General features: G+C 38.1%; 1 protein-coding gene across 1 annotated transcript in view; it reads left to right on the top strand.

The window, feature by feature from the left end:
* Positions 1–24,835, top strand: part of SLC30A6 (solute carrier family 30 member 6) — a 33,161-nt gene extending 8,326 nt beyond the window's left edge. Inside the window, exons 4-14 of the mRNA XM_037528258.2 lie at positions 641–683; positions 1,946–2,011; positions 8,001–8,081; positions 8,677–8,712; positions 9,729–9,823; positions 12,843–12,891; positions 13,803–13,922; positions 17,205–17,307; positions 18,152–18,199; positions 19,161–19,229; positions 22,722–24,835. Of these exons, the coding sequence (XP_037384155.1) occupies positions 641–683; positions 1,946–2,011; positions 8,001–8,081; positions 8,677–8,712; positions 9,729–9,823; positions 12,843–12,891; positions 13,803–13,922; positions 17,205–17,307; positions 18,152–18,199; positions 19,161–19,229; positions 22,722–23,222 (1,211 nt within the window). The 3' untranslated portion in view covers positions 23,223–24,835. The remainder of the gene's footprint in view (positions 1–640; positions 684–1,945; positions 2,012–8,000; positions 8,082–8,676; positions 8,713–9,728; positions 9,824–12,842; positions 12,892–13,802; positions 13,923–17,204; positions 17,308–18,151; positions 18,200–19,160; positions 19,230–22,721) is intronic.
* Positions 24,836–26,333: the final 1,498 nt, after the last annotated feature.

Genomic DNA, 26,333 nt, shown 5'->3' with positions numbered 1-26,333 from the left:
TAGTGCTGAGACTTAACCCCCTGTACCATGAGGGAGGCCCTCTTTTTTTTTTTTTTTTAAAGATTTTTTTTTCTTTTATTTATGCATAGAGAACTGGGGTATAGGGCAGAGGTGCTGGGGTGAGAGGATTCACCAGAGACAGAGTGGGGAGCAGAACAGGCAGATCTACTGAAATAGACTGCTAAGGGAAGCAGAATACTGGGGATCTAACTCAGGCTGCAGACAGTGATAGCATGATAGCGCTGAGATTTAAACCCTGCACCACCAGGGAGATCCTGCTTCATTTTTCTTTGTATGTAGCCAATTTGGTTACATATATTAATCACATTTTATAACATTTGAGCTTAATCAGCGATCCATAAGTTTTTGTTTTTTTTTTTTTGTAATGTACACATTGGAATGAATAATTTTGTTCACTTAATGATGTGTCTCCTTGTATTAAAACTGCCATGTGTTGGAATGCTTGTGGTGATTAGATTATAAATTAATAGAGTAACTTGGTATTAAGTTACTTTGTGCAAACAATAATAACTTTCTATAGCTTAGGAATTCTGAAAACTTAGTAGTAATTATTACTATTGCTGTAAGTCCTAACTATAAATTCAGTAACATTTTAATCCCTGTTTTTATTGCTCTGCAGCTTTAACTGCCTATACTTACCTGACCATTTTTGATCTTTTTAGGTAAGTTTTTAAAAGTCTCCTTGATGTTTTGAGGTTAATAAGGAATTTGTTGTACTGAATTTATGAATTGTTCTTTGCTTAAAGGGATGTAATCTTCAAAATAAGTAAAATTGTCAGTTATATAGCAACAGAAAAGAAAATATCCATGCGTTAATTCAGGTGCTTCAGATGCCTATGTATCTGTGGGAGTTAGGTGTGGCCAGGGAGCAAGGTCATGTCAGAATATACCATGTGCCTGTGCAGATAGGAAAAGAAATGAGGAAACATTAATAACTGTGAAGTGAGTAATTGCTTTTTTTTGTGTTTTTTTTTTAAGATTTATTTATTGATGCATACAAGAGCTGGGGTACAAGCCAGAGATGGGGAGGGGATGAGAGGACTCACCAGAGACAGAGCGGGGAACAGAGCAGCAGACTGACTGAAACACACTGCTGAGGGGAGCAGTGGGCGAGACAAGAGAGGTCTGCTTTGCCATGTGGGTTGCTCCCTGGCCGGCTGGGGATCAAACTGGTGCTGCAGAGGTTGCGATTGCTTCATAGTGCGGTGCTTAACCCCTTGCGCCACCAGGGAGGCCCAATAATTGTTAAGGAGACAACCTATTGACTCCCTGCCTTGTGGACCTTTCATATTTCCATGTAAGGGTTGCATAGTACTTAGAGCTTAATGTTGTTAAGATACTTGCTACAGGAGTGTGTTGCAAGGATGTCCTCTCATCACATAACTAAATCTACTTGAGTGGTTTAAAACAGATAGTTGTTACCTGAATTTCACATTATAGTCAGTTGTTTTAGATTTAATCTCCACTAGAAAAATGAACATAATTTTATCTTGCCCAGAAAGTCTTCAGATGTTTTTATTTAGTTTAACCTTTAGTGAAGATTAAGTAAAGTTTATCAGAGTTAAAATTTTTTTGTATATGCCTAGAGTAAAATATATTACCATTACTATTACTGTGTCATTTTTTGCATGCTCAGTTATGGAAACTATTTAGGGTGGATAATTTACTGAGTAGAGAAAGTACTGGTTAGGTACTTTCTGATGTGTCATAACATATTTCAGTATCTCCTTTTATTAAAATTGCCATGTGTTAGAATGTTTTTGTGGTGATTAGATTGTAAATTATTAGGGTAACTTGGTGTTAATTTACTTTGTGCAAGCAATCATAACTTTCTGTAGCTTAGGAATTCTGACACTTAATTTCTTTCTATATGTTCTCTTCTAGCTGTTGTTCTAATGCTGAATTTATTTGCTTTTTTACTTAGTTTAATGACTTGCTTAATAAGTTACTGGGTAATGATGAGGAAACCTAGTCCAGTGTATTCATTTGGGTAAGTTCAAATTATTTTTTTTCTGCTAACTTATTGCTGTTAAAATAGTTAGATTAAAAAAAAAAAAAGAACTAGCTATAATATTTCTAGAAAATAAGTGCTATCTCACTGGTAGAATGGTGATCAGGTATCTTCCAAGAGGATTCTGGGTAAGAATCATGAATATTTAAACTTAAATCATGTTAAAATAAAATATTAACATTAGGATCTTTTCTCTTTTTTTTTAAAGATTTATTTATTTATTTATACAAGCACTGGGTACAGTCAGAAGTGTGGGAGGGTGAGAGAATTCACCAGAGCCAGAGCGGGGAGCAGAGCAGGCAGAAGGACCGAAGTACACTGCTGAGGGGAGCAGCGGACGGCAGGAGAGGTCTATGCGCCATGTGGGACCCTCCTCTGGTGGCCGGGGAGCCGCTGGGGATCGAACCGGCGCTGCAGAAGCTGCGGGCAGCTTCTCAACCCAGTGCTCAACCACTGCGACACCGGGGAGGCCCGATCTTTTCTATTTTTTAACATGAAATGTTAACATTGAGTTCTTTTTTGGGAATCTTTTAGTTAAAGTACAAAGGAGTTTCATCTAAGTATATCTTTGAGATATTAAGTAAATGTGATATATTTAACATTAATGTTATTCGTAGAAATGGATTTTTATCACAAGACTGGATTTGTGGTAGCAATGGACTAATGGAATCTGGTATTTCTGTTTCTGTGATTTTGGGAATTACTGAAAGTTGAAAGATAATGCCTTATATTAGAGGGTTTAAAAAATATATTGGGGAGGGCCTCCCCTGGTGACACGGTAGTTGAGCGCTGGGCTGCGAAGCTGCCCACAGCCTCTGCAGCGCCAGTTTGATCCCCGGCCGGCCGGCGAGGGTCCCACATGGCGTGTAGACCTCTCCTGCCGCGCCCGCTGCTCCCCTCAGCTATGTATTTCATCAGTCTGCCTGTTCTGCTCCCGACTCTGGCTCTGGTGGATTCTCTCACGCTCCCGCGCTTCTGACTGTACCCATTGCTTGCATAAATAAATAAATAAATCTTAAAAAAAAATTATAGGGGAAAAATGAGTTCCTTTCAGATTCAAGGAAACAGTGGGACAGAATAAACATGAAATTTTAATGCAAAACAAAGATGTGTGTGTGTGTACAAATGTCAGCAGAATTTGATAGAATTAGATTATAACTATGATAATCAATATTAAGGCATAGATATCTGTATGTGAAAATATGTGACTCTGAGTCAAGGTTTTGATTGTAAATGAAAGAAATCCGACTTAAACTAGTTAGGGGAAAATTACCCTTTGGTTTTATATATATATGTAACCACATTGGGGGAAGACAAGGTAACTGGCACAGGGACTAGAACACTTAGGACATTTTCTATTACTAGACCTGCCTTTCTCTGCATGTTGTTTTCAGTTTCTCAGACTACTTTTTCTGCCATTCTGGAATGATAACTCCTAGTAAGACCTTAGCTTGTACCTTCTCATTTTCATCATAGTCCTAACTAAAAAAAGTCATGACTAAGAACTGTTTATTTGGGCACCTTGGAACAGATGTTAATGTTTAGATCAGTTACTGTGGCCAAGATGTGATAGCTCCTATTTTGACCCACTTCCTCATTTTAAGTTGGAAAGGTGGGAGAAATTAAAGAGTAAAATTAAACCTTCAAATATAATTGCAGTAAGTCACAAAACTTGATATATATTTAGTAATTCCCAAGTCCATTCTCCAGGACTGAGATCTATCATTTTTCAAACTTACCTTCTTGGCAGCTTCACGTGAATGTATAATTGGTGTCTAAAACTTAGGCTAGGATGCTTGTTTTCTTCCCCCCAAATCTGTTCTCCTGCAGTTTTTCCCTCTTAGTAAGTACACTCCCACTCAGTTGTTCAAGCAAAAAATTCTCAGCGATCCTTGATTGTTCTCTTATTGCCTGTGTTTATCCATCAGCAGCATATATAAAGGTGGCCAATAATCACATCAAAAATCTGCCCCATCTCCGTTTCTTTACTGTGACCGTCCTAAAACTAATAGATTTCTTTTACTTGTCTAAACCAATGTCTGCCATCCAAACTGGTCCGCATGCTTCTGCTCTTGCCACTGTTTAGTCCATATTCCATAAAGTACCTAGAGTGTTTCTTTTTTTTAGATTTTTTATTTATTTATACAAGAGCTGGGGTACAGGCCAGAGCACAGGAAGGTGAGAGAATTCACCAGACAGAGCAGGGAGCAGAACAGGCAGATCTACTGAAATACTCTGCTGAGGGGAGCAGTGGGTGAGACAGGAGAGGTCTGCCCCACCATGTGGATATCTCCCTGGCCAGCTGGGAATTGAGCCCACACCGCAGAGGCTGTGGACAGCTTCCCAGCGCTGCGCTCAACCCGCTGCGCCACTGGGGAGGCCGGAGTGTTTCTTTTTATTTTATTTATTTATTTATTCATTCATTCATTCATGCACTGGGTACAGTCTGAAGCGCAGGAGGGTGAGAAAATTCACCAGAGCCAGAGCAGCGAGCAGAGCAGGCAGAAGGACCGAAGTACACTGCTGAGGAGAGCAGCGGGCGGCAGGAGAGGTCTGCGTGCCTTGTGGGACCCTCCTCTGGAGGCCGGGGAGCAGCCAGGGAGCAGCCGGGGATTGAACCGGCGCTGCAGAGGCTACGGGCAGCTTCGCAACCTAGCGCTCAACCACTGCGCCACCAGGGAGACCCCAAGAGTTTCTTTTTAAAAGTTAAATCATGTTATCATCACTCTTCTCCTTAAAACCATCCAGTTGTTTCCCATTATAGTTAGAATAAAGTCCTGACTCCTGACCACAAGTTACCACTTCCTTGCCCTCTATACCATACTGTCTTTCTTTTTGCAATTTGAACCCAACTAATTAATTCCTTCCTTATGGTCTTTGCTCAAGCTGTTTTCTCTGCTTGAAACATTCTTCACCTGATGATCTTTGCAAGATGAGCTTCATGTTGTTATTCCAATCTTAATATCACTAAATGCTAATGTCATTTAGTGACTTGGTCCAATCTATTGAAAAAATAGATCACCTAGTTACTCTTGTCATGTCAACCTACTGTAATTTTCTGTATCGAACTTATCAGAACTTATAAATTGTTAGTTTTTCCATCTCCCTCTTTAAAATAAAAATTTTTAAATATAAATTTCATGAGAGTAGGGTCTATATCTTATTCTGCTTATATCTTTGTGCAGGATTAATTTTAAAAAGTGACTATACCTATATAGCTACTACCTAGAGTACTATAAAAGATGTTACAAGTCTCCCAGAAGCATCCCTTAATGTCAGCTCAGAGTCAAGGCTGACAGAAATAACCACTGTTCTGATTTCTGTCATTGCAAATTAGTGTTGCCTGTTTTTGAAGTCATATTTAAATACACACACACACATATATAAATGGGATGAGAGTTATGTACTCTAATATAGCAGCAGTTCCTTCAGCTGATAGTTTTGGGATTTGAAGACATATTCATAGTTTTTTTTAATTTATTTTGATTTTCATTTTATTACATCTTTGGTTATCTTTGTGTAGTTACTGTTCTCCCCGGTGTGGCCCTCCCACCCATATTCCACCCCTGAAACACCACTACACTTCTCTGTGTCTCCCTTTCCTGCTCCAATCACTCCAACTCCTCCCTCACTGCACTCTCTAGATCCTTGCTTGGCCCACAAGCTTTGTCCTTTTCCTGTAACCTTTTCCTTTTTCTGTAACCATGTCCTTTTCTGGAAGACGACCTGTGCTCCTGGACCGCAACAAACCAGACTGCTCAGGTCCCCAGGAGCAACTGAGAGGCAGTTAGCAAGACAGCACACTTCAGGAACCTCTTATAGGGTAGGTGTGTGGAGTGGTTCTTCAGACTGATTTTGGAACTTCCTCTGGAATAGGAGACTGTTTTCTCTAGACCAGCAAGGTCACTGGGTTCCATGCCTCCTCATTTACACTGATTGCCCCATACAGTCTGTTGCCTGTCACGATGCTAGTTCTGAGTCTTATAATTCTGGCGTTGGGAACCCAACTCCCAGTGTTGGTGGGGAAGTTCCCTCGTGGGGACGGACTCAAGCAGGTGGTCAGTCCAACTCCTCTCATCTCCTTCCGTGGTTTCCAGTCCTGCTGTCCATCCCCAGTCACATCTCAGAAGTTTGCCTCCCCAAATTGGAAAAGGAGGAAGCCTCACTCAAGTTGCATGCATCTCTGGACCAGGGGTTTGGCTCCCTAGCCCCTGGAGATATTGTAGATAGAGCTCATATAACAGGTCACCACACCAGCTTATCACATGGTCTTATCTCTATTGGTTCCAACCATGCTCTGTTTGGGTTCACCCCATAAGACATATTTATAATTAACTGCAACTATGTGTGGAAGTGAGAGACTATATAGTAAGTGATTGAAATCATGAACTCTGGAGCCATAGTGCCTAAGTTTAAAAACCTGAAATTTCCGTTTACTAGCAAAATACCTTTAAATTTTTATTTATTTTTATTTTTTAATTAATTAATTAATTATTTGTGTGTGTGTGTGTGTGGGACCCTCACCCATGGCTGGGGATCGAACTGGAGCTGCAGAGGCTGTGGGCAGCCTCGCAACCCAGTGCTCAACCACTGCGCCACCAGGGGAGGCCCAACTTTAAATTTTTAGTTATGTTCCTTGTGTTTTAAATTTTTTATCTCTTAAAAAAAAGTTGATAAAGTAACACAAGAAGTTGGAAGGTTGATTTTTTTAAAAAAAGATTTATTTATGCATGCAAGAACTGAGGTATAGGCCAAAGGTGCAGAGGGGTGAGAGGATTTCACCAGAGACAGAGTAGGGAACAGAACAGGCAGACTGACTAAAATACACTGGGCACGACAGTGGGCAGTGGGCAAGACAGGAGAGGTCTGCTGCACCATGCGGGTAGCTCTCTGGCTGGCCGGGGATCAAACTCGTGCTACAGAGGCTGTGGATAGCTTCATAGTGCTGTGCTTAACCCCTTGTGCCACCAGGGAGGCCCAAAGTTGGATGGTTTAAATGATATAACATATTAAGTAATTGGACCTATATAACTTTGACCTGTCAATTAGTGATAATTATTATAATAATGACCGTGTCTAGAAAAATATGAACCATATGTGGGTTCTGGGAATGTGTTGTACAAACAGGCACTTTTTAAAAATTCATATTGTTCATTGTTTATTATCATCCTAGAAATCCCATAGTCTGTTCCTACAGTTGGGTTTTTTTTTTAATTTTTTTTTCAAACAATATTTGCTTCCCCACACCCCATCAGGTTGAGTCCCCATAGAATTTCCTTCTCCAAGGCACCTGTGCACCATCACCACAGTCTCCTGTTCTCCTCCTTCCCTCCCATTGATCCCTCTCCCTCCTCCTCACCTGCAGGATGTCTCTGATTTATAATTGTCTGTTTTTGCTTTGTTGTGTTATGTACTGTAATTATTTTTTTTTTACACTGATGTCTTATTTGGTTCCCCTATATTCCTGTTATAAGTGAGACCATTCAATATTTTTCTTTTTCTTTCTGGCTTATTTCACTGAACTTAATTCCTTCTAGCTCCATCCATGTTGCTGTGAATGCCGTGAGTTATCTTTTTTGATTGCTGAGTAATATTCCTTTGTGTATATGTACCACATCTTCTTGATCCAGTCATCTATTTTTGGGCATTTGGGTTGTTTCCAGGTTTTACCTATTGTAAACAGTGCTGCAATAAACATAGGTATACAGGTGTTCTTTTGAATCACCCTTTTTGTGTCCTTTGGGTAGATCCCTAGTAGTGAAATTGCCAGGTCATATGGTAGCTCCATTTTTAGTAGACTGAAGAACCTCCAGACAGCTTTCCATGGTGGTTTTTCCAACAATGGTTTACTTAGTAGGCACATACGTATATTGAGTGAGCAAATTAATCAATGTGTATTCTAGATTTGAAGAATTATGGTTTGGAGATTAGAAGAATTATGCTGATCTAATTAATTTTTTTATTTCAGATTTGAAAGATTAGAAGTTCTAGCTGTATTTGCTTCCACAGTCTTGGCACAGTTGGGAGCTCTCTTTATATTAAAAGAAAGGTACATTTTTATATGATACGATTGTCATTGTGAATTCCATTTATTCCACCTTTGAGAATATAAAAGAATCTACTGAGGACATGTCACATTTTAAGGGTATACAAATTAAAATGAGCAGTGCTAGTTTCCATAGTACATCTCTTTATGTTTCAGTTATCATATTAAAAGGTTTTTTTTTTTTTTAATTTATTTTTATGTAGAAGAACTGTGGTATAATGAGAGAATTCTCCAGAGACAGAGTGGGGAATAGAATGGGCACATATACTGAAATATACTGCTAAGGGGAGCAATGGGTAAGATAGGAGAGGCCTGCTGCACCATGTATAGGTTAGATCCCTGGCTGGGGATTGTCTCAGGCCACAGCAGTAATAGAACTGAGACTTACATCTAGGCTACCAAGGATGCCCCATATCAAAAGATTTTGTGAACTTAATTAGATTAATTATATATATAACTGAGCATTTAAAATTTATTGTAATTTATGGGGGTGCATTTTCCTTCCATATATGCACATGTTCTACTCACCCTCTGTAGTAAAACATTTTAATTTTATACTTTATAGAATTTATTGTAATACATTATTTCTTTCTTTTAGTGCAGAACGCTTTTTGGAGCAGCCCGAGATACACACGTGAGGTTTTGCTTTGAATATAACATTAATTAATAAGTTGTTAAATGGCTTATTATTCATAAATAATAAATAACATTATTTATTATTTTTTTTTAAGATTTATTTATTTATACAAGAACCGGGGTACAGGCTAGATTAGCAGGAGGGTGACAGGATTCAACAGAGACAGAGCAGGGAACAGAACCAAGCTGACTGACTGAAATACACTGCTGAGGGGAGCAGGGGTGAGACAGGAGAGGTCTGCCAAGCCATGTGGGACCCTTGCTGGCCGGCCGGGATCGAAACAGCGCTGCAGAGGCTGCGGACAACCTCACAGCGCTGCGTTCAATCACCTGCATCACCAGAGGAGGCCAAGCATTACTTATTTTTTTTTTTTTCCCAGCATTACTTATTATTAACTGTTACTTTGGCCACTATCAGAGTTCAGTATGTGGCAATATACATTTCATTAGTATTTTACAATGAAAATCTCCAATCCTAAGCTCTCTTTACTCTTAACTGTCAGTAAGCCCTGAATAGTTTTAATACTACACAGGGAACGCCTTTCCACCCTGACTTCAGATCCCTCATTATTCAAATCAACACACTAAACGTTTACAGTCCTCTCTGGTCTTCTGTAATTTAAATTTTGCTCCCCAAAGCCTTTTAGTAACTCCAATAGAAAAGATGGTATGGTTTTCTCTACCTCATAGTTGCTAGCTTTATGGACTTTATGTATGCTAATTAGTTAAATTCAGGATAGTCTAACCTGTTTGGTGTACTATAAACCAAAAACCATTAGCATTATACAGTTTTTATCATTATCTGTAAGATGTTAATGCTAAGAGCCTTTTTTTGTCCTGTGTAAGATGAAGCAACAATAGGTAAGACATGGGTTTGGGGAATAGAAAAGAAGTTCACATTCTGGTTCTGCAAGTAGCAAACCATTGAAGCCTACCACTGTGCCTTCTACATGCTGAAAATGCATAGTGACATTACAAAAAAAAAATGCTGAATATTATTATTGTTCTTTTTAGGGGAAGATTACTAGTTGGTACTTTCGTGGCTCTTTCTTTCAACCTGTTCACGATGCTTTCTATTCGGAATAAACCTTTTGCTTATGTCTCTGAAGGTATGTTTAATTTACCATTTATTAAAAAATCCAATTAATCACTCATAAAAAATCTTTTGTTCATTTCATTAATTCATAAATCAATAAAGTGTATACTAAAGAGAACAGAGAACTACAAAATTTCTCAGGTTTTTTCCATGCAGGGCATTATAAAGCAAAATTTAATTAATTCAAACTTTAAAATACTGGTTAAAAATATGCGGGACTGACATGTGATGAGAACAGTTGATGTACTCATTGCAAGTAGTTGTATTTTAGTAATTAAGGAACTTCCTTCTGGATGCGCATATATTTGATAGTAACAAGACTTTCTTTTGAAATAATTTTTTTCAAGTCTTTACAAAATCAGACTGATCTTTCACTTTAGTGGTCTAAATTACTGATGTTTTAAAAATAATTTCAGTATTTTGAAATCCCAGTAAGGCACAGCGTTAACCACTGAGTGATGAAAAAGTGAGGTAATACACAAGTGGGCTCCGTGCAGAGTCCCACACTTTGATGCAGAGATAGGAGGGTCTTTTTGGGTCTCACTGACTTGAACTCCAGGAAAATTGAGAAGAAAGCTTTTGAAATGCTTGTTCAAGTTTATTTTATTTATTTTTTAAAAAGATTTATTTATACAAGCACTGGGTATAGTCTGGGTGAGAGAATACACCAGAGCCAGAGCAGGGAGCAGGACAGACTGATGAAATACACTGCTGACGGGAGCAGCGGGCGCGCCATGTGGGACCCTCGCCGGTGCTGCAGAGGCTGCGGGCAGCTTTGCAGCCCAGCATTCAACCGCTGCACCACCAGGGGAGGCCCGCTTGTTAAAGTTTAAATGAATTTATAGTATTGTGAAGTATGAGTTGTATTTGTGTTAGAGTATGAGTAACTGCTGAACTAGAAAATTAAATAATGATATTTGCTATGATAAGTATTACTTTGAAAACCTTTATGTAAGTTATTAAATTGCTCACTATAGAAATTTTAGGAAGGTATAAAGATTTAGAAATGGTATCTCTGTAAAGATCAGAGAGATACAAGGAAGAAAATAAGAATACTAATAATCTCATCACCCATATATAACAGCTTTTAAAATTTCTATTTTATTATTTTCCTTTTTTATGCACATATAATTTCTTTTTATGTATTTAGAATTTTATGCATTTTCAATTTCGTCTGGCTTTTTTAAGTTTTGAGGATTGCCTTTCATTAAATACTCTGAACAAATGATTTTTGAAAGCTTACATAACATTCTGTCATATGAATATTTTTAAACATTATTCTTAAATATATTTCCAACCTTTCCTTGTAGCCATAATGTTATAATCAGCTTCTTTGTATCAAATTTCTTGCATTTCTGATTCTCCTTTAGCATAAATTTTCAGAATAGGAATAAAAAATTGGATAAGAATCTATTTTTTTCCCCTTCCTCAGAAAACCCCCATACCCCTGCAGTAGCATTTTATTTTACAAATATTCCATTTAGAAATACCTTACTGTGTGCCACCCTGTACAGTCATTTACCTGTCTCTGAAAAGCAAAGCAAAGCAAACCTTCCCCAAGCTGGAATATTCAGGTCGCCAAAGATCCTTCATTTTGTTATTGTAACTTCTAAGGAGTGATGCCCCTTTCAACGGAGAACCATTTCTTTTTGATAAGTGAATCCAAACTGCCATTGTTTGATTCCAACTTTCTGTCACCCTTTTCTGTATCTGCTCATTCTGTTGCAGTCGACAGTCTGAATCGGTAGCAGCTTGCAGTGTCTGCACAGTGGGCTCAGGCTGAGCTTCATTGCCTCTTGGCATCAGGGAAGGGCCTGGTCAGTGGTCTCTTGGATGATATTCTTGAAATTTTCAAGTATGTGCATTTCTTGATGACCACGCTTCTCTTCAGATTCTTTCACAAGATAACAGGTTTCACTTTGAATAATTGGTCTGTGATCTAAAAATCCTGAATGAATTTCTACAAAATCTTTGATAATGTTTCACCCTGAATAATTGATCTGTGATCTAAAAATCTTGAATGGGTGCCTCACTGGTGGCACAATGTCAGCACTGTGAAGCTATCTACAGCTACTGCAGCACAAGTTTGATCCCCACTAGGGAACTGACCCACATGGCGCACCCGACCTCTCCTATCTCACCTACTGCTCCCCTCAGCAGTGTATTTTGGTCTGTCTGCCTGTTCTGCTCTCTACTCTGTCTCTGGTGAATGCTCTTACCACCCCAACCACCCCCACACCTCTGGCCTACACCCCAGTTCTTGCATACATAAATAAATCTTTTAAAAAAAATAAGTAAAGGGCCTCCCCGGTGGCACAGCGGTTGAGTGCTGGGTTGCGAAGCTGCCCACAGCCTCTGCAGCGCCGGTTTGATCCCCGGCTACTCCCCAGCCACCGGAGGAGGGTCCCACATGGCGCGCAGACCTCTCCTGCCGCCCGCTGCTCCCCTCAGCAGTGTACTTTGGTCCTTCTTCCTGCTCTGCTCCCTGCTCTGGCTCTGGTGAATTCCCTCACCCTCCCGCACTTCTGACTGTACCCAGTGCATGTATAAATAAATAAATAAATCCAAAAAAAAAAAAAAAGATTAAATCACACTGTTATCAGTTCTTCCCAGGAAAACTGATATTAAAAATAAAAAATAAATAAGTAAAAATCTTGAATGAATTTCTACCAGATCCTTGGCAATGCCAAGCTTGCTTCTCCCCAGCAAGTCCTTCTTGCCATCAGTGCTAGAAGTTGCTTCACCAGCCCTGGGGGTCTCCATCCAACTGCCACTCCAAGAATCTAAGTAGCAAATACATAGGTAATTTCACTAATTTTTGTAAGTCAGCTGTATATTAAAGTTGAAAATGCTTTTGATTTAGTACCTCAGAGGCATAAAAGAGGAAAAAGTTTTAGATTTGAGAAATAGCTTGTCCTTTTGTAATGTTAATACAGTCATTACCAAATTGTTTTTTTAAGTTAAATAAATCAAGTATATCTGGTAGTGGTTTATTCTTCTATATAGATAATTTTAGTATTTTCTTCTTAAAGCTGCTACTACAAGTTGGCTTCAAGAGCATGTTGCGGATCTTAGCCGCAGGTAAGATGTTATGGAATTCCATGATATACATATGCTATTTTATTTTTTTTAAAGATTTATTTATTTATGCATATAAGAACTGAGGTACAGGAAAGAGGTGAAGGGAGTGAGAGGATTCACCAGAGACAGAGTGGGAAACAGAACAGGCAGATTGACTGAAATGCACTGCTAAGGGGAGCAGCGGGCTAGTCAGGAGAGGTCTGCTGTGCCATGTGGGTAGCTCCCTGCCCAGGGATCGAACTCATGCTGCAGTGGCTGCGGATAGCTTCATAGGTTGCGCCTTAACCCCTTGTGTATATATTGGGGGCATGAGAAATAACGTTTATCATGGGAACTTAACATTACTTATTGCTGAAGTTCCTACATGAATCTCCCAGACCAGATTCTCCTAGATTCTTATGTTCCTTTACTTTTCAATTGATGATACAAGAGACCTTTATGAATGAGAGCTTTTCCCCCAATCCTCTTTAAAAAATATATGATACTGGGGCCTCCCCGGTGGCGCAGCGGTTGAGCGCTGGGTTGCGAGGCTGCCCGCGGCCTCTGCCGCGCCGGTTCGATCCCCGGCTGCTCCCCGGCCACCGGAGGAGGGTCCCACATGGTGCGCAGACCTCTCCTGCCGCCCGCTGCTCCCCTCAGCAGTGTACTTCGGTCCTTCTGCCTGCTCTGCTCCCTGCTCTGGCTCTGGTGAATTCTCTCACCCTCCCGCGCTTCTGACTGTACCCAGTGCATGTATAAAAACAAAACAAACAAACAAGCAGACAAATAAATAAATGGAACATGCCTCTATTAAAAAAAAAAATATATATATATGATACTAAAATAAAAGTTATTGTCTATAAGATTTTCATCAGTATTACATTCTGATAGCATTCTTATAATGAATACTGGTTTGTTTGGTTTTTTTATAGTTTGTGTGGAATTATTCCAGGACTTAGCAGCATCTTCCTTCCCCGGATGAATCCATTTGTTTTGATCGATCTTGCTGGAGCCTTTGCCCTTTGTATTACATACATGCTAATTGAAATTAAGTAAGTATTTTCAATTATTTTCAAGAGTGTTTCTTGTCCTGGAGACTGACTTTAAAGGCATTATGGGATGGGTAGGGGATAGACATACATCATTTTTGCTTAAGACTTGTGTGAATCTGGTCTAGTCTTGTCCTCAAGTGTCTTCACCTAAAAAAAATTAAGGGGGTTGGATTCAATAAGTGTTTTTCACCACAATCTATAATGCAGACTGGAAAACTCTTTAAATTCCCTACTGCTGACCTGATGAGCGAAACTGGGAAGAGGACAGTAAAAGAGATAAGTCTACAACTGCTGTTGCTGAGAGAGGGAAGAGAAGAGGAAGTAGGTGTGAAACAATTAAAAAAAAAAAAGCAAGTCTTTTAGGAAATAGACTTTATAGCTGCTTTAAGCGTAACATTTTATGACATGACTCTTTGAGTTCCTGTCCTTTAAATATTGGTGTTGGTGTTTACTAGAATCTGTCCTTAATACTTCTTCATGTTTTGCATGCTCTCGTGGAGATCATATATGATTATAAGTTTTTATTTGCTACTGTTAGGTAACTCCCAAACCTCTATTCTAGCACAGTTCTTTAGTGAACTCCAAAAGGCTTGTATTATTGACTTCTTCTCATCTGCCTCAACTGAACTGTTTTCCCCATCTCCAAAACTTTTTTTCTTGTATTTCCTGACTCAGCAAATGCTATTACCACCTGTTTATTGCCTTCTTTTAAAAAATTATGTTAAAATAGGGGTCTCCCTGGTGGCACAAGGGGTTAAGTATCAGCACTATGAAGCTATTCGCAGCCACTGCAGCACGAGTTCGATCTCCAGCCAGGGAGCTGACCCACATGGTGCAGCAGACTTCTCCTGTCTTGCCTACCCCTCTGCTTAGCAATGTATTTATTTCAGTCAGTCCTCCTGCTCTGTTCCCCACTCTGTGTCTGGTGAATCCTCTGACCCCCTGCACTTCTGGCCTATACCCCAGTTCTTGTATGCATAAATAAATAAATCTTTTTTAATAATTACGTTAAAATATACCTAACATAACATTTAGCATTTTAGCCATTTTTTAAGCATAAAGATAAGTGGCATTAAGTACGTTCATATTATTGTGCAGCTATCACCACCATCAATCTCCAGAAGTTTTCTATAATCTGTAGCTGAAATTCAGAAATAAATACCTCTTAGCTCCTTCAAGTCCCTGGTACCATCATTCTGTTTCTGTCTTTATGAATTCGACTACTCTAAGTACTTCATATAACTGAAGTAATACAATATTTGACTTTTTGTGTGTGACCTATTTCATTCAGCAAAATGTTTTCAAGGTTCATCCATTTTGTAGCATATGTCAGGATTTCCTTTTAATGGTTGAATAATATTCCATTGTATGTACATACCACTTTATGTTTGCTTATTCATCCATCAATGAACACTTTGTCTTTCAACCTTTAGGCTTTTTCTTCATCTGTTTGACTTATTTCACTTAGTATATTGTCCTGAAGTTGTATCCATGTTGTTGAAAATGGCAGGATGTCCTTTTTTATGGTTAAATAACATCCCAAGATATTATATACATTTTCTTCATCCACTCATCTGTCAGTGGTCACTTTAGGTGTTTCCATCTCTTGGCAATTGGAAGTTATTTTCTTGTCATCTAGTCTTGTTCAAGTTTTCTTTTTAATATTTGCTTATTTGTTCCCACCTTTCCGTTCTCATTGCTGCTGCCCAAATTGAGACCTTCACCATCATGTCCTTGGACTAATTAGGATAGTATTCTCTGTTTTGCTACTAATGTGATCATTCAGAATTATAAGTCTGGGCATACATTTTTCTGTTACAAAATCATTCCCCTCTCCCCCGCCTGCCTTTTATGTTTGAAAAAATTAAAAAGTTGTTAGCACAGTAAAGCTCCTACTAACCTTACTAACCAGCCACCTATCTATCTTTAAATGTTTATAGTTTCATTGCTACATCAGGGTTTTCATGCCCTTTAACTTGACTGCTTTCATTGTCTATATCTCTTCCTCCATCATCTTGCTCATTTTTGAATCAAGGCTTAGCTCAAAAACCACCTCTTTATATTCAACCTTTCTGGATTTTTCTTACCCCATAGGTTTTTCACTCACTCTGTGCATCATGATACCCTGTAAAACTTTACCTGATTCCCTAAGTGCTCTGTGTTATTTTTTCATATGTACCTCCTGTTATCAAGGAGAGGGACTATGTCTTAATTCATGTTTCTATTCCTAGCATGAGGGGAAAAGTACAAAAGAATTCATGATCAGACGCGCAGACCTCTCCAGCCGCGCCCACTGCTCCCCTCAACAGTGTATTTCGTCAGTCTGCCTGTTCTGTTCCCCGCTCTGGCTCTGGTGAATTCTTTCACCCTCCCACACTTCTGACTGTTCCCAGTGCTTGTATAAATAAATAAATAAATCTTAAAAAAAAAGAATTCATTATCAGCTTATAACCGTTGGCATTTTGGTCTGTCTTGTTCATAGAATAGTTGCAACCAGTGTTGAAGTGTTCTGCTTCAATCACTATGTTGCTCTAACAGAGTCTTGGAAAATCGTACTTTGGGAAATTTTGAAAAAAATTAATAGTAATTATTAGAAAGTTATATTTATCAAAAAATTGATAGAATCAGTGAAGTCCATTACTCTGTCAGAAATTGCTAGTTAAAGGTTTTTATTTGTTATGACAGATGAATATATATGAATCTAGTTGACAAGTAGATTGAAAATATATATGGGAAGGTGCTCACATTATTTCATCATCTTTTTTTTTTAAAGATTGATTTATTTATTCATTCATTCATTCATTCATTCATTCAAGCACTGGGTACAGTCAGAAGCGGGTGAGAGAATTCACCAGAGTCAGAGCCGGGAGCAGAGCAGGCAGAAGGACTGAAGTATACTGCTGAGGGGAGCAGCGGGCAGCAGGAGAGGTCTGCGCGCCATGCGGGACCCTCCTTTGGTGGCTGGGGAGCAGCCGGGGATCGAACCGGTGCCACAGAGGCTGCAGGCAGCTTCGCAACCCAGCACTCAACCGCTGTGCCACCAGGGAGGCCCTATTTCATCATCTTTCATATTAGCATAGCTATTAGTTGTTTCTCACTGAACTTTGTCAAGAAATGATTCGGAAGCTTTTTTATTTGTCTTTGAGATATTCTGTTTGCCAACAGTGACCAAATATGATAAAATAGTCCTGTTGCTTTTGATAATTAATGTTCAGTGGATTGAATTGTAAGATGCCCAGTGAGACATCCATTTAAGATATAGAACTGTTTTTTTCCTTCTAGTAATTATTTTGCTGTAGACACTGCCTCTGCCATAGCCATCGCTCTGATGACATTTGGCACTATGTATCCCATGAGCGTGTACAGTGGAAAAGTATTACTCCAGGTAAGGATATTCTTTCAGTGTACTTCATATTAGCCATGTTCTTCTACAGATTATAAAATTGTATGTGTTCTTCTACAATACTGTGAAGTTTTTAGCCACTGGAGAAAGCTGTTAAGTCAAACAGTAATCTCTGAAATATGTATAGTAAGGAGTAATGAAATTATATTGACCCATAAAATAGACAAAAACCTCTGTATTTATAAAACAAAGTCATAAATTGAAAAACATTTTTGTCTCTACTCATATTTCAAGTGAAAACAATGTTATTTAAAAATGTTTTTTAGATACTTGTTTTTCCCTAATAAATGTACTTGACTGTTTTTATGATTTGTTAAAATTTCCTGCCACTGAATCTGTGACACTTTTAAATTTCAAAATTAAAATTAAAAATGGCAAATTACTTACTGAAACAGTGGACAAGAGCCTGATTAGAAAGGTAGTTTACCTGTTGTTGGAGGCGCCATTTTTTCCTTTTGCCTTATCTTAATGACTTCTGAAACTTACAAGTGGTACCTCCATCCCCATAAACAGTAATAATAAGATACTAGCTGTATAGTGCTGTGCCCTGTACAAAATGTTACCTTTCTAAAGAATTTTTTTGTTTAGATGGTTAAGGCTTGTTTCTAGAGACAGCAGCTGCTTTATGAGGTAAAAATTAATTATAGAATGATTCCTGACGTTTCCCTGCTAGTGGTGCTAATTGAAACCTGTCATCCCTATGTCATAATAGGACACATGTCAAACAAAGCAAAGACTGGTATAAAACCCAATTCTTTAGTTTCAGGACCACTGTTGCCAAAAAATTTTTATCCCTAGATTGATGTTTTATTTTATTTTTCCCCAGACAACACCACCCCATGTTATTGGTCAGTTGGATAAACTTATCAGAGAGGTAAGATGGAATAGTTAAAAAAATCAGTTTATAATTACAGAGTACCAAGAGTAGATACAAATAATACTTTATTCAACCCTGCCTAGAATTTATTTTAGGTGTGTTTATGTTCTTTATAATAGCATAGTAGGAGATATAACATAATGATAAAAGTAGGAAAAATAGAAAAATTACTCAATCTGGAAACCAAATATACTTGAATTATCAAAGGTAATGGTTTTAAGACCATTCAATTAATTGCTGTGATTTTATGATTCTATCTTACAACATAGGATTTTGATTAAGTCAAAGGGCATTTTATATGTTGATTGTTTTATCACCTAGCATCTTTATAAGTGGGTTTATATTTTGTATTGTTGTAAATTTCCACCTGTTAAATATTGAAGGAATAAGCTAATTGAATTATTGGAACATTGAGGTTTTAACTCTCTGTTATTGGTATCACAAAGGTCACTTTTACTAAGACTCAATACTTATCTCAGCTAGTAGAGACTGCGCCCATGTACCAAAGGGCAACAGGCTATATATCCAGCCTCGAAATTTCCTTTTGACTCACTTCCAAATAGCTCTCTGTGTCATGCAGAAATTTGTTGACGTGAAATCCAGATAAAGAAATGATTGAGAAGACCCCCCTAAAAGAAAAATCTCATACCACAAATGTTGCATATAAGTATAGGTCATGTTAATAAGTGAAAAGAACCATGCACTGTTGAATAGGTGAGGGTGGGAGTATAATGATTCTAGACATAGTGGGGCAGAAAAGAAACTGAAGATAAAGCTTTTGCTCAGACCAAATAAGCAGAAATGGTATCTTACGTAGTCTGGGACTTCTCTTGGTTAAAGAGTATACTTATGCAGGGTTTGGCCATGTCATTTCTGAGCTGAGAATGAGTCCATAAGATGACCTAACTGTGTTGAATATGTCAAATACAAACAACCCTATTTTTGTGTTTTGGTTTAGGTTTCTACATTGGATGGAGTTTTGGAAGTCCGAAATGAACATTTTTGGACCTTAGGTTTTGGAACATTGGTATGTTTTCTACACATTACTTTATTTATTTATTTATTTTTATTTTTTCCCCACCCTACACATTATTTTACTTATAATTTATAACATGGTTTATAATTTTTTTAACTGAACAAAATATTTCACTGTAATTTTTATAGAGCTTCTGGTTCCATTTCTATTCAATAGAATCTAAAAGTAGATGGATTCAGTAACTTAATTGAGATCGAGGAATATTTTTCTTTCAAACCACTGTTAATAGTATTAATACTGCATTGTACAGTTAAGATGAATGCATCGTTACACAATCCTATGAAAATATTGCAAAAGTGAAAAGTATAATTTATTTTTATTTATTTTTTATTTTTTTAAAGATTTGTTTATTTATTTATACAAGCACTGGGTACTGTAAGAAGCGTGGGAGGGTGAGAGAATTCAGCAGAGCCAGAGCGGGGAGCAGAACAGGCAGACGGACAAAGTACACTGCTGAGGGTAGCAGCAGGCAGCAGGAGAGGTCTGCATGCCATGGGGGACCCTCTTTGGTGGCCGGGGATTCGAACCGGCGCTGCAGAGGCTGCGGGCAGCTTCTCAACCCAGCGCTCAACTGCTGCGCCACTGGGGAGGCCCTAATTTTTTTTTTAAAGATTTATTTATTTTTTTATACAAGATCTGGGGTACAGGCCAGAGGCGCGAAGGGTAAAAGGATTCACCAGAGACAGAGCGGGGAGCAGAACAGGCAGACGACTGAAGTACAGTGATGAGGGGAGCAGCGGGCATGACAGGAGAGGTCTGCCACGCCATGTGGGAATCTCCCTGGCCGTCCGGGAATCGAACCGGTGCTATAGAGGCTGTGGACAGCTTCACAGTGCTGCACTCAACCCACTGCGCCACTGGAGAGGCCCAAAAGTGTAATTATTTTTAACTGTAGTTCTAACTTTGGAGATTTTGCTAAATATGTAAAGAGCTATAATAATGCATTTTGCTTCAGAACAAAAATCCATGTTTTCTAATCCAGTTTGGATCTAATTACCAGAGAAACTTTACTATAGCATAGTTTCATTCCTGGTCAGGAATGATAAGGAAAATACAGAAAATACTCAGAAAAAAGATTGAATCATCATAATCCTCTCATGTACAGGAAGCTGCTGTTAATATTTTGGTATTTATACTTATTTACTTAGAAAATGAGATTATGCTGTTTTATAATTTGATCTTCTCGCCCAATATTGCTTTTCATGTCACTAGATATTACTCATCTATAATATCATTTTTAATTTTTAAAAATTATGCATATAAGAACTGGAGTATAGGGCAGAGGTGAGGAGGGTGAGAAGATTCACCAGAGACAGAGTGGGAGCAGAAGAGGCATATCTACTGCAATACACTGCTTAAGGGAGCAGCGGGCAAATCAGGAGAGGTCTGCTGCGCCATCTGGGGAGCTCCTTGGCCAGCCTGGGATCAAATTCACTGCAGAGGCTGCGGATAGCTTCACAGTGCTGAGACTTAACTCCTTGCACCACCAGGGAGGCCCTAATAATATCATTTTTAAAATACAAGATTTTCTTTTTCTAACATAACAGAAATTTCAGAGATAGGCAAATTAGGGCAGGTTCAAAAGCTTAGTGATAGCTACTTGGCAATCTTTAGTTTCAGGCTTACACTCTTAATGTGTAATACTTCATCCCTGCCTTCCCCTCTTGTTCTCCTCTCTATTAATTTGGGATGTCTGAAACTCATTTTGTAGTAAAAATCCTTAGGAAGAACCCTTAGGAACATAATTTCCTAAATTCATTTTTTTAAATTTTTTTTTAAGATTTATTTATTTATACAAGAACTGGGGTACAGGTCAGAGGGGCAGGAGGGTGAGAGCATTCACCAGAGACAGTGGGGAGCAGAACAGGCAGACGGACCAAAGACACTGCTGAGAGAAGCAGCAGGCGAGTCAGGAGAGGTCTGTTGAGCCATGTGGGTTGCTCCCTGGCAGGCCAGGGCATCAAACTCGTGCTGTAGAGGCTGTGGACAGCTTCATAGGTTGCGTCTTAATCCCTTGCACCACCAGGGAGGCCCTATTATATATTTTGATTCAAGTTTTTATTATCCAAATATTATCTGGTTATTAGAAAATTTAGAACTTACATAACTTAAAAAGAAGAAAATACCTACCATTTAAAGATAAATGTTGTCATTCTGGATATTTTTCTGTGTGTGTTTCAACCAAAATAAGGTTATTGTCCCTACCATTTTATAATCTGCTTAAAAAACGTAATGTGTGATAAAACATTTGTTCAAGTTAGTAAGCATACATCTTACCATCATTGTAAATGCCTAGTGCTTTCATCTTAGATGAGTCCATTTCCTTCCTTATATCCAATTGAATATCAAGTCCTCCCATATGCATCATATGCAATATTATGAATTCATCTGTCCTTTGCTGATGCCACAGTGCTGAGACTTTGTCCTATCTCATCCTTCCCTATTTGAAACCTAGACTGTCTTTTCTTACCTGATTACCAGTCATCAATACCCATGCATTTTAAAAATTATTTTACTTCTATTTAATCATTCTATTGAAATTCCTTATGATTTTCAGAGATCTCTGATAGCCTTTCTTTTTAATTGTTACCTACTTTTTTCTTTTTTCATTCTTTCCTCCTTTTTTTCCTTTCATTCCATTTCTGTTTTCTGAAATATTTCTTATATATTAATAATAATACATTTTCTTGCCCAAATATGCCATGCATTTTAGATGCTATCCCCTCAACTTAGAATGCCTGTATCCACCTTTTTTTTTTAAAGATTTATTTATTTATTTATTTATTTATTTATTTATTTATTTATTTATTTATACCAAGCACTGGGTACAGTCAGAAGTGCAGGAGGGTGAGAGAATTCACCAGAGCCAGAGCAGGGAGCAGAGCAGGCAGAAGGACCGAAGTACACTGCTGAGGGGAGCAGCGGGCGGCAGGAGAGGTCTGCGCACCATGTGGGACCCTCCTCCAGTGGCTGGGGAGCAGCTGGGGATCAAACTGGTGCTGCAGAGGCTGCGGGCAGCTTCGCAACCCAGCGCTCAACTGCTGCGCCACCGGGGAGGCCCTGTATCCACCTTTTGAAATTTCATTTACCCACACCTTAGATCAAATGCCATCTTTTAAATCTTCCTCAGTTGGAATTAATACCTACCATTTTTGCCCTTCCATAGTGTTTTTCATATACTTAATTTACATTTAGCCTTTTAATGACATGTGTGTCTTCATCCTGTTATACATGAATTTCTCTCATTTTTTATTATGTTTTTAAAAGTCATGCTTTATTCAGTAACTAATTACTTTTTAAACTCCTTACTTTGATAATCACCACTGTGTAGTCTTTAAGGAATACCAATACATTTAAGTTTTCTCTTGTTTTAAAGAAAATACCAAGTTCTGTGACAATGAAATCTTAAGTGAAGTATTCATTTCCGATACAATTTTTAGTAATATGATTCTAAGCATTCTCTTACGATTTTGTCCCTTTTAGGCCGGATCAGTGCATGTAAGAATTCGACGAGATGCAAATGAACAAATGGTTCTTGCTCATGTGACCAATAGACTGTACACTCTAGTGTCTATTCTGACTGTTCAGATTTTCAAGGATGATTGGGTTAGGCCTGCCTTACTGTCTGGGCCAGTTGCAGCCAATGTGCTAAACTTTCCTGATCATCACATAATCCCAATGCCTACTTTAAAGAACACTGATGATTTGAACCCTGTCACGTCGACTCCAGCCAAACCTAGTAGTCCACCTCCAGAATTTGCATTTAACACCCCTGGAAAAAATGTGAACCCAGTTATTCTTCTGAACACACAGACAAGACCTTATGGTTTGGGCCTTAATCATGGACACACACCTTATAGCAACATGCTTAATCAAGGACTTGGAATTCCAGGAATTGGAGCAACCCATGGATTTAGGACTGGCTTTCCAAATATACCAAGTAGATATGGAACTAACAATAGAATTGGACAACCAAGACCATGATGAATTGCAATTTAACTTATTTTTATGAGGAATATTGACTCCTTGATTTCCAGTTTATCAAGTGATTCACCTTTGCATTGACTGTTAAATCATTTAAATGTTAGAGAACAGTAGGCTTGTTCACATTTCATGAAACTATTTTTGTAAATGTATTTGGGACTGTGAGATCCTTCTAAATGTTATAGGCGTTAAACAGGCTTCCTTTAGAAAGCATATTTATCTAAATTTGAACTTTGCTATCTTTGATTTTGTATTTGACTGCAGTGTGAAATGACATTACCTTTATGAGAGAGCCATGTGATGGAGTCAGTCTGTCACATTATTAAAAATATAATCCTTTCTTAAGTAAAATTTGTAAATATGCTCCTTGAATAATGATACACATTTTAGGAAAGGGAAAAGATGTCCATTCTAAAAGTAAATATTGTTTTTATAGCTTTTCCAAACTTAATTGCTACATTTTTCTTTCCAATCCTCCTGAATTATGTCTTGCAAAGAAAAAGCAAGCTTTTTATTAGAAATTTTAGAACATATTCTATCTAGCATAATATTTTTTAAATTATCAGATTTTTTAAAATCATTTTTACCATTAAAAATTTTCAATATATTTGTAAATAGTCCATGTTCTCTAAAATGTTTTATTTTGGTTAAATGAATACCAAATGCTTTGGTGATGTGCAATGACAGGATCCTAGTTTTCTATCTTATATTTAATCAGACACTGACATGATGACATTTTATCTTTTTTGTCACCTTGATTGGTTTTAATTTCCCATTAGTAAGATATATTAAATATATTACCAAAATATATGGAATTCCATACATAGTATGGAATTTGATATCTTTTTAAAGCTACATAAACAAAAGCATAATGGACCTTAGATTACAGAATACAGTATTATTAGATTTGCAACAGGCTGTTTCTAATGTATTTTTGCTTTGTCAAAAATAGTGGAATGTTAGCCATTATTACCCCAATAATGAATTGTGATGGAGTATGAGAATCATGTAGATTATTTTTTGATTATTTACAAATGCATATGTTAAGGTCTTTCCAACATGACCAGTATTATAAAAAGTATAATAAGCAGCAGTAATACTTACCTATGTTGTTTTTTTAAACATTTTAATCATGTGTTTTATATTTAAGTTATGATAACTAAAGGATTTTAAGAGAGGGTTTTAAGGGATATTAAGAGTGGATTCAACTTTTCTAAAATTCAGTACCCCTGTGGATTTATTACTTTCGCCCTCAGGTAGTTCTCTTAGAGATTTTTGTTTGCATAGAATTTGCAACAGTTTCTTCAATCAACTCATTCTCTTTTATTTTAAATCCTGCTTCTTTACCATGGAGTAATGCCCAAGAAGCCATCTCTGTCAAGCAGAATTGTGTCTTCCTGTAATAATTAGTGACTATGTCCCAAATAACTTGAGTGTGGTGTCCTTTATATCTGCAACCCTTTTGACCTATTTGACCTGCTGAAGAAATAAGAGCCTACATTACCTTGACAACAGGGCAAAATGAAACTCTGTAAAATGTAATAAGGCAACCTGTTTCTTATCCTTTGTCTTAATGTTCTCCAACCATTATTATCCCAATTATTGATCTACTGTTACAGGATGATTTCTCTTCCATTGACCTCATCTAAATGTGAAGTGGGTCATGCATGGAATCTGAAGAACTGCCATTTACTGAGTGATAATTAAGAGGTATGTGCTGCCACTCTATGCATGTCTTCTCCATCCCTATGACATTTTAAAAAGTGTCCAGATACTGAACACAGTTCTCTGTGTGATTAAATGACTAACTTCCTTGAAATCCAGTTAGAGACAATACCTGTGTAGTCATCACACCAAAGGTGCTTTGCTATCTACTGACACTATTGAGAAAAAACATGCTGGGTTGCCTGTGGGTTCTGAGGGAATTGGAACTGCTTGCTGAAGTTCAGTAATGCCAATGCTGCAGATGGCATTGGCCTTTGCATTGTTATATAGAAAAGTCTTATTTGCCAAGCTCTGGTTAGCTGGGTATAAAGATATAATTGATCAGCATCAATTCACTTTATTAGTAAGTCTTGCCACCAAGTCACTTAAGGCTAGACAAAGAAGAAAGTTGATATTAAATATTTGATCCACGGTGTATGATTAAGAACAACTTCCACAGAATGAGATTAACTCCGTTTTGAGAAATGTGATGGAAAAAACACTGGACAGAGTCTCCCTGGTGGCACAGGGGTTAAAGTCAGCGCTATCAAACTATCTAGCAGCCACTGCAGCATGAGTTCGATCCCCAGCCAGGGAGCTGACCCACATGGCTCAGCAGACCTCTCCAGTTTCTCCTGCTGCTCCTCTCAGCAGTGTATTTCAGTTGATCTGCCTGTTCTGCTTCCCCTTGTCTCTGGTGAATCCTCTCACCCTCCTGCACCTCTGTACTCCCCAGTTTTTGTATTGGTAAATAAAAATCTTTAAAAAAAAAATACTGGACAGGAGGGCAAGAAATTCGGATTCTGATCTGCGTGTCACCACTATGCAAGCAGTTTTGTAACCATTGATTCATTGATTAGTTTCTCTAAACTTTCCCATCTATGAATTTAGGGTGGGGAAATGAATTAATGTATAAAATATCACCTAAATTTTTTTTGAAGATTTATTTATGCATAGAAGAACTAGGGTGTAGGCCAGAGGTGTGGGGGATGAGAGGATTCACTAGAAACAGAGTGGAGAGCAGAACAGGCAGGTCTACTGAGATACACTGCTTAGGGGAGCAGCAGGCAAGACTGGAGAGGTCTGCTATGCCACATGGGTTAGCTCTCTGGCCGGGTTGTGCTCAGACAGCAGTGGCTGGCAATAGCTTGATAGTGTTGAGACTTCTACCCCTGCACCACCAGGGAGGCCCACCTCTAAAATTTTACGATAATCTGCAGAATACATGACCACTTGCTAAACAGAATATTATGCCCTGAATTTCTTTACAGTGCCTGCCTCGATATGCTGGCTGTTGTTACCTATAAGCAATTAAGCCATTAGTTTGAGGTATCATGAGAATACATGAATTATAATCTAACACCATTTAGGGTATTTTTTTTGTTTTTTTTTTTATTTTAGAACTTG

The sequence above is a fragment of the Talpa occidentalis genome, unplaced genomic scaffold (genome assembly GCF_014898055.3).
Source record: "Talpa occidentalis isolate TD23 unplaced genomic scaffold, MPIMG_talOcc4v2.1 talOcc4.5, whole genome shotgun sequence".
Taxonomy (NCBI): Eukaryota; Metazoa; Chordata; class Mammalia; order Eulipotyphla; family Talpidae; genus Talpa; species Talpa occidentalis.
The sequence above is the reverse complement of the archived record's forward strand: the minus strand, read 5'-3'. Positions and strand labels throughout refer to the sequence as shown.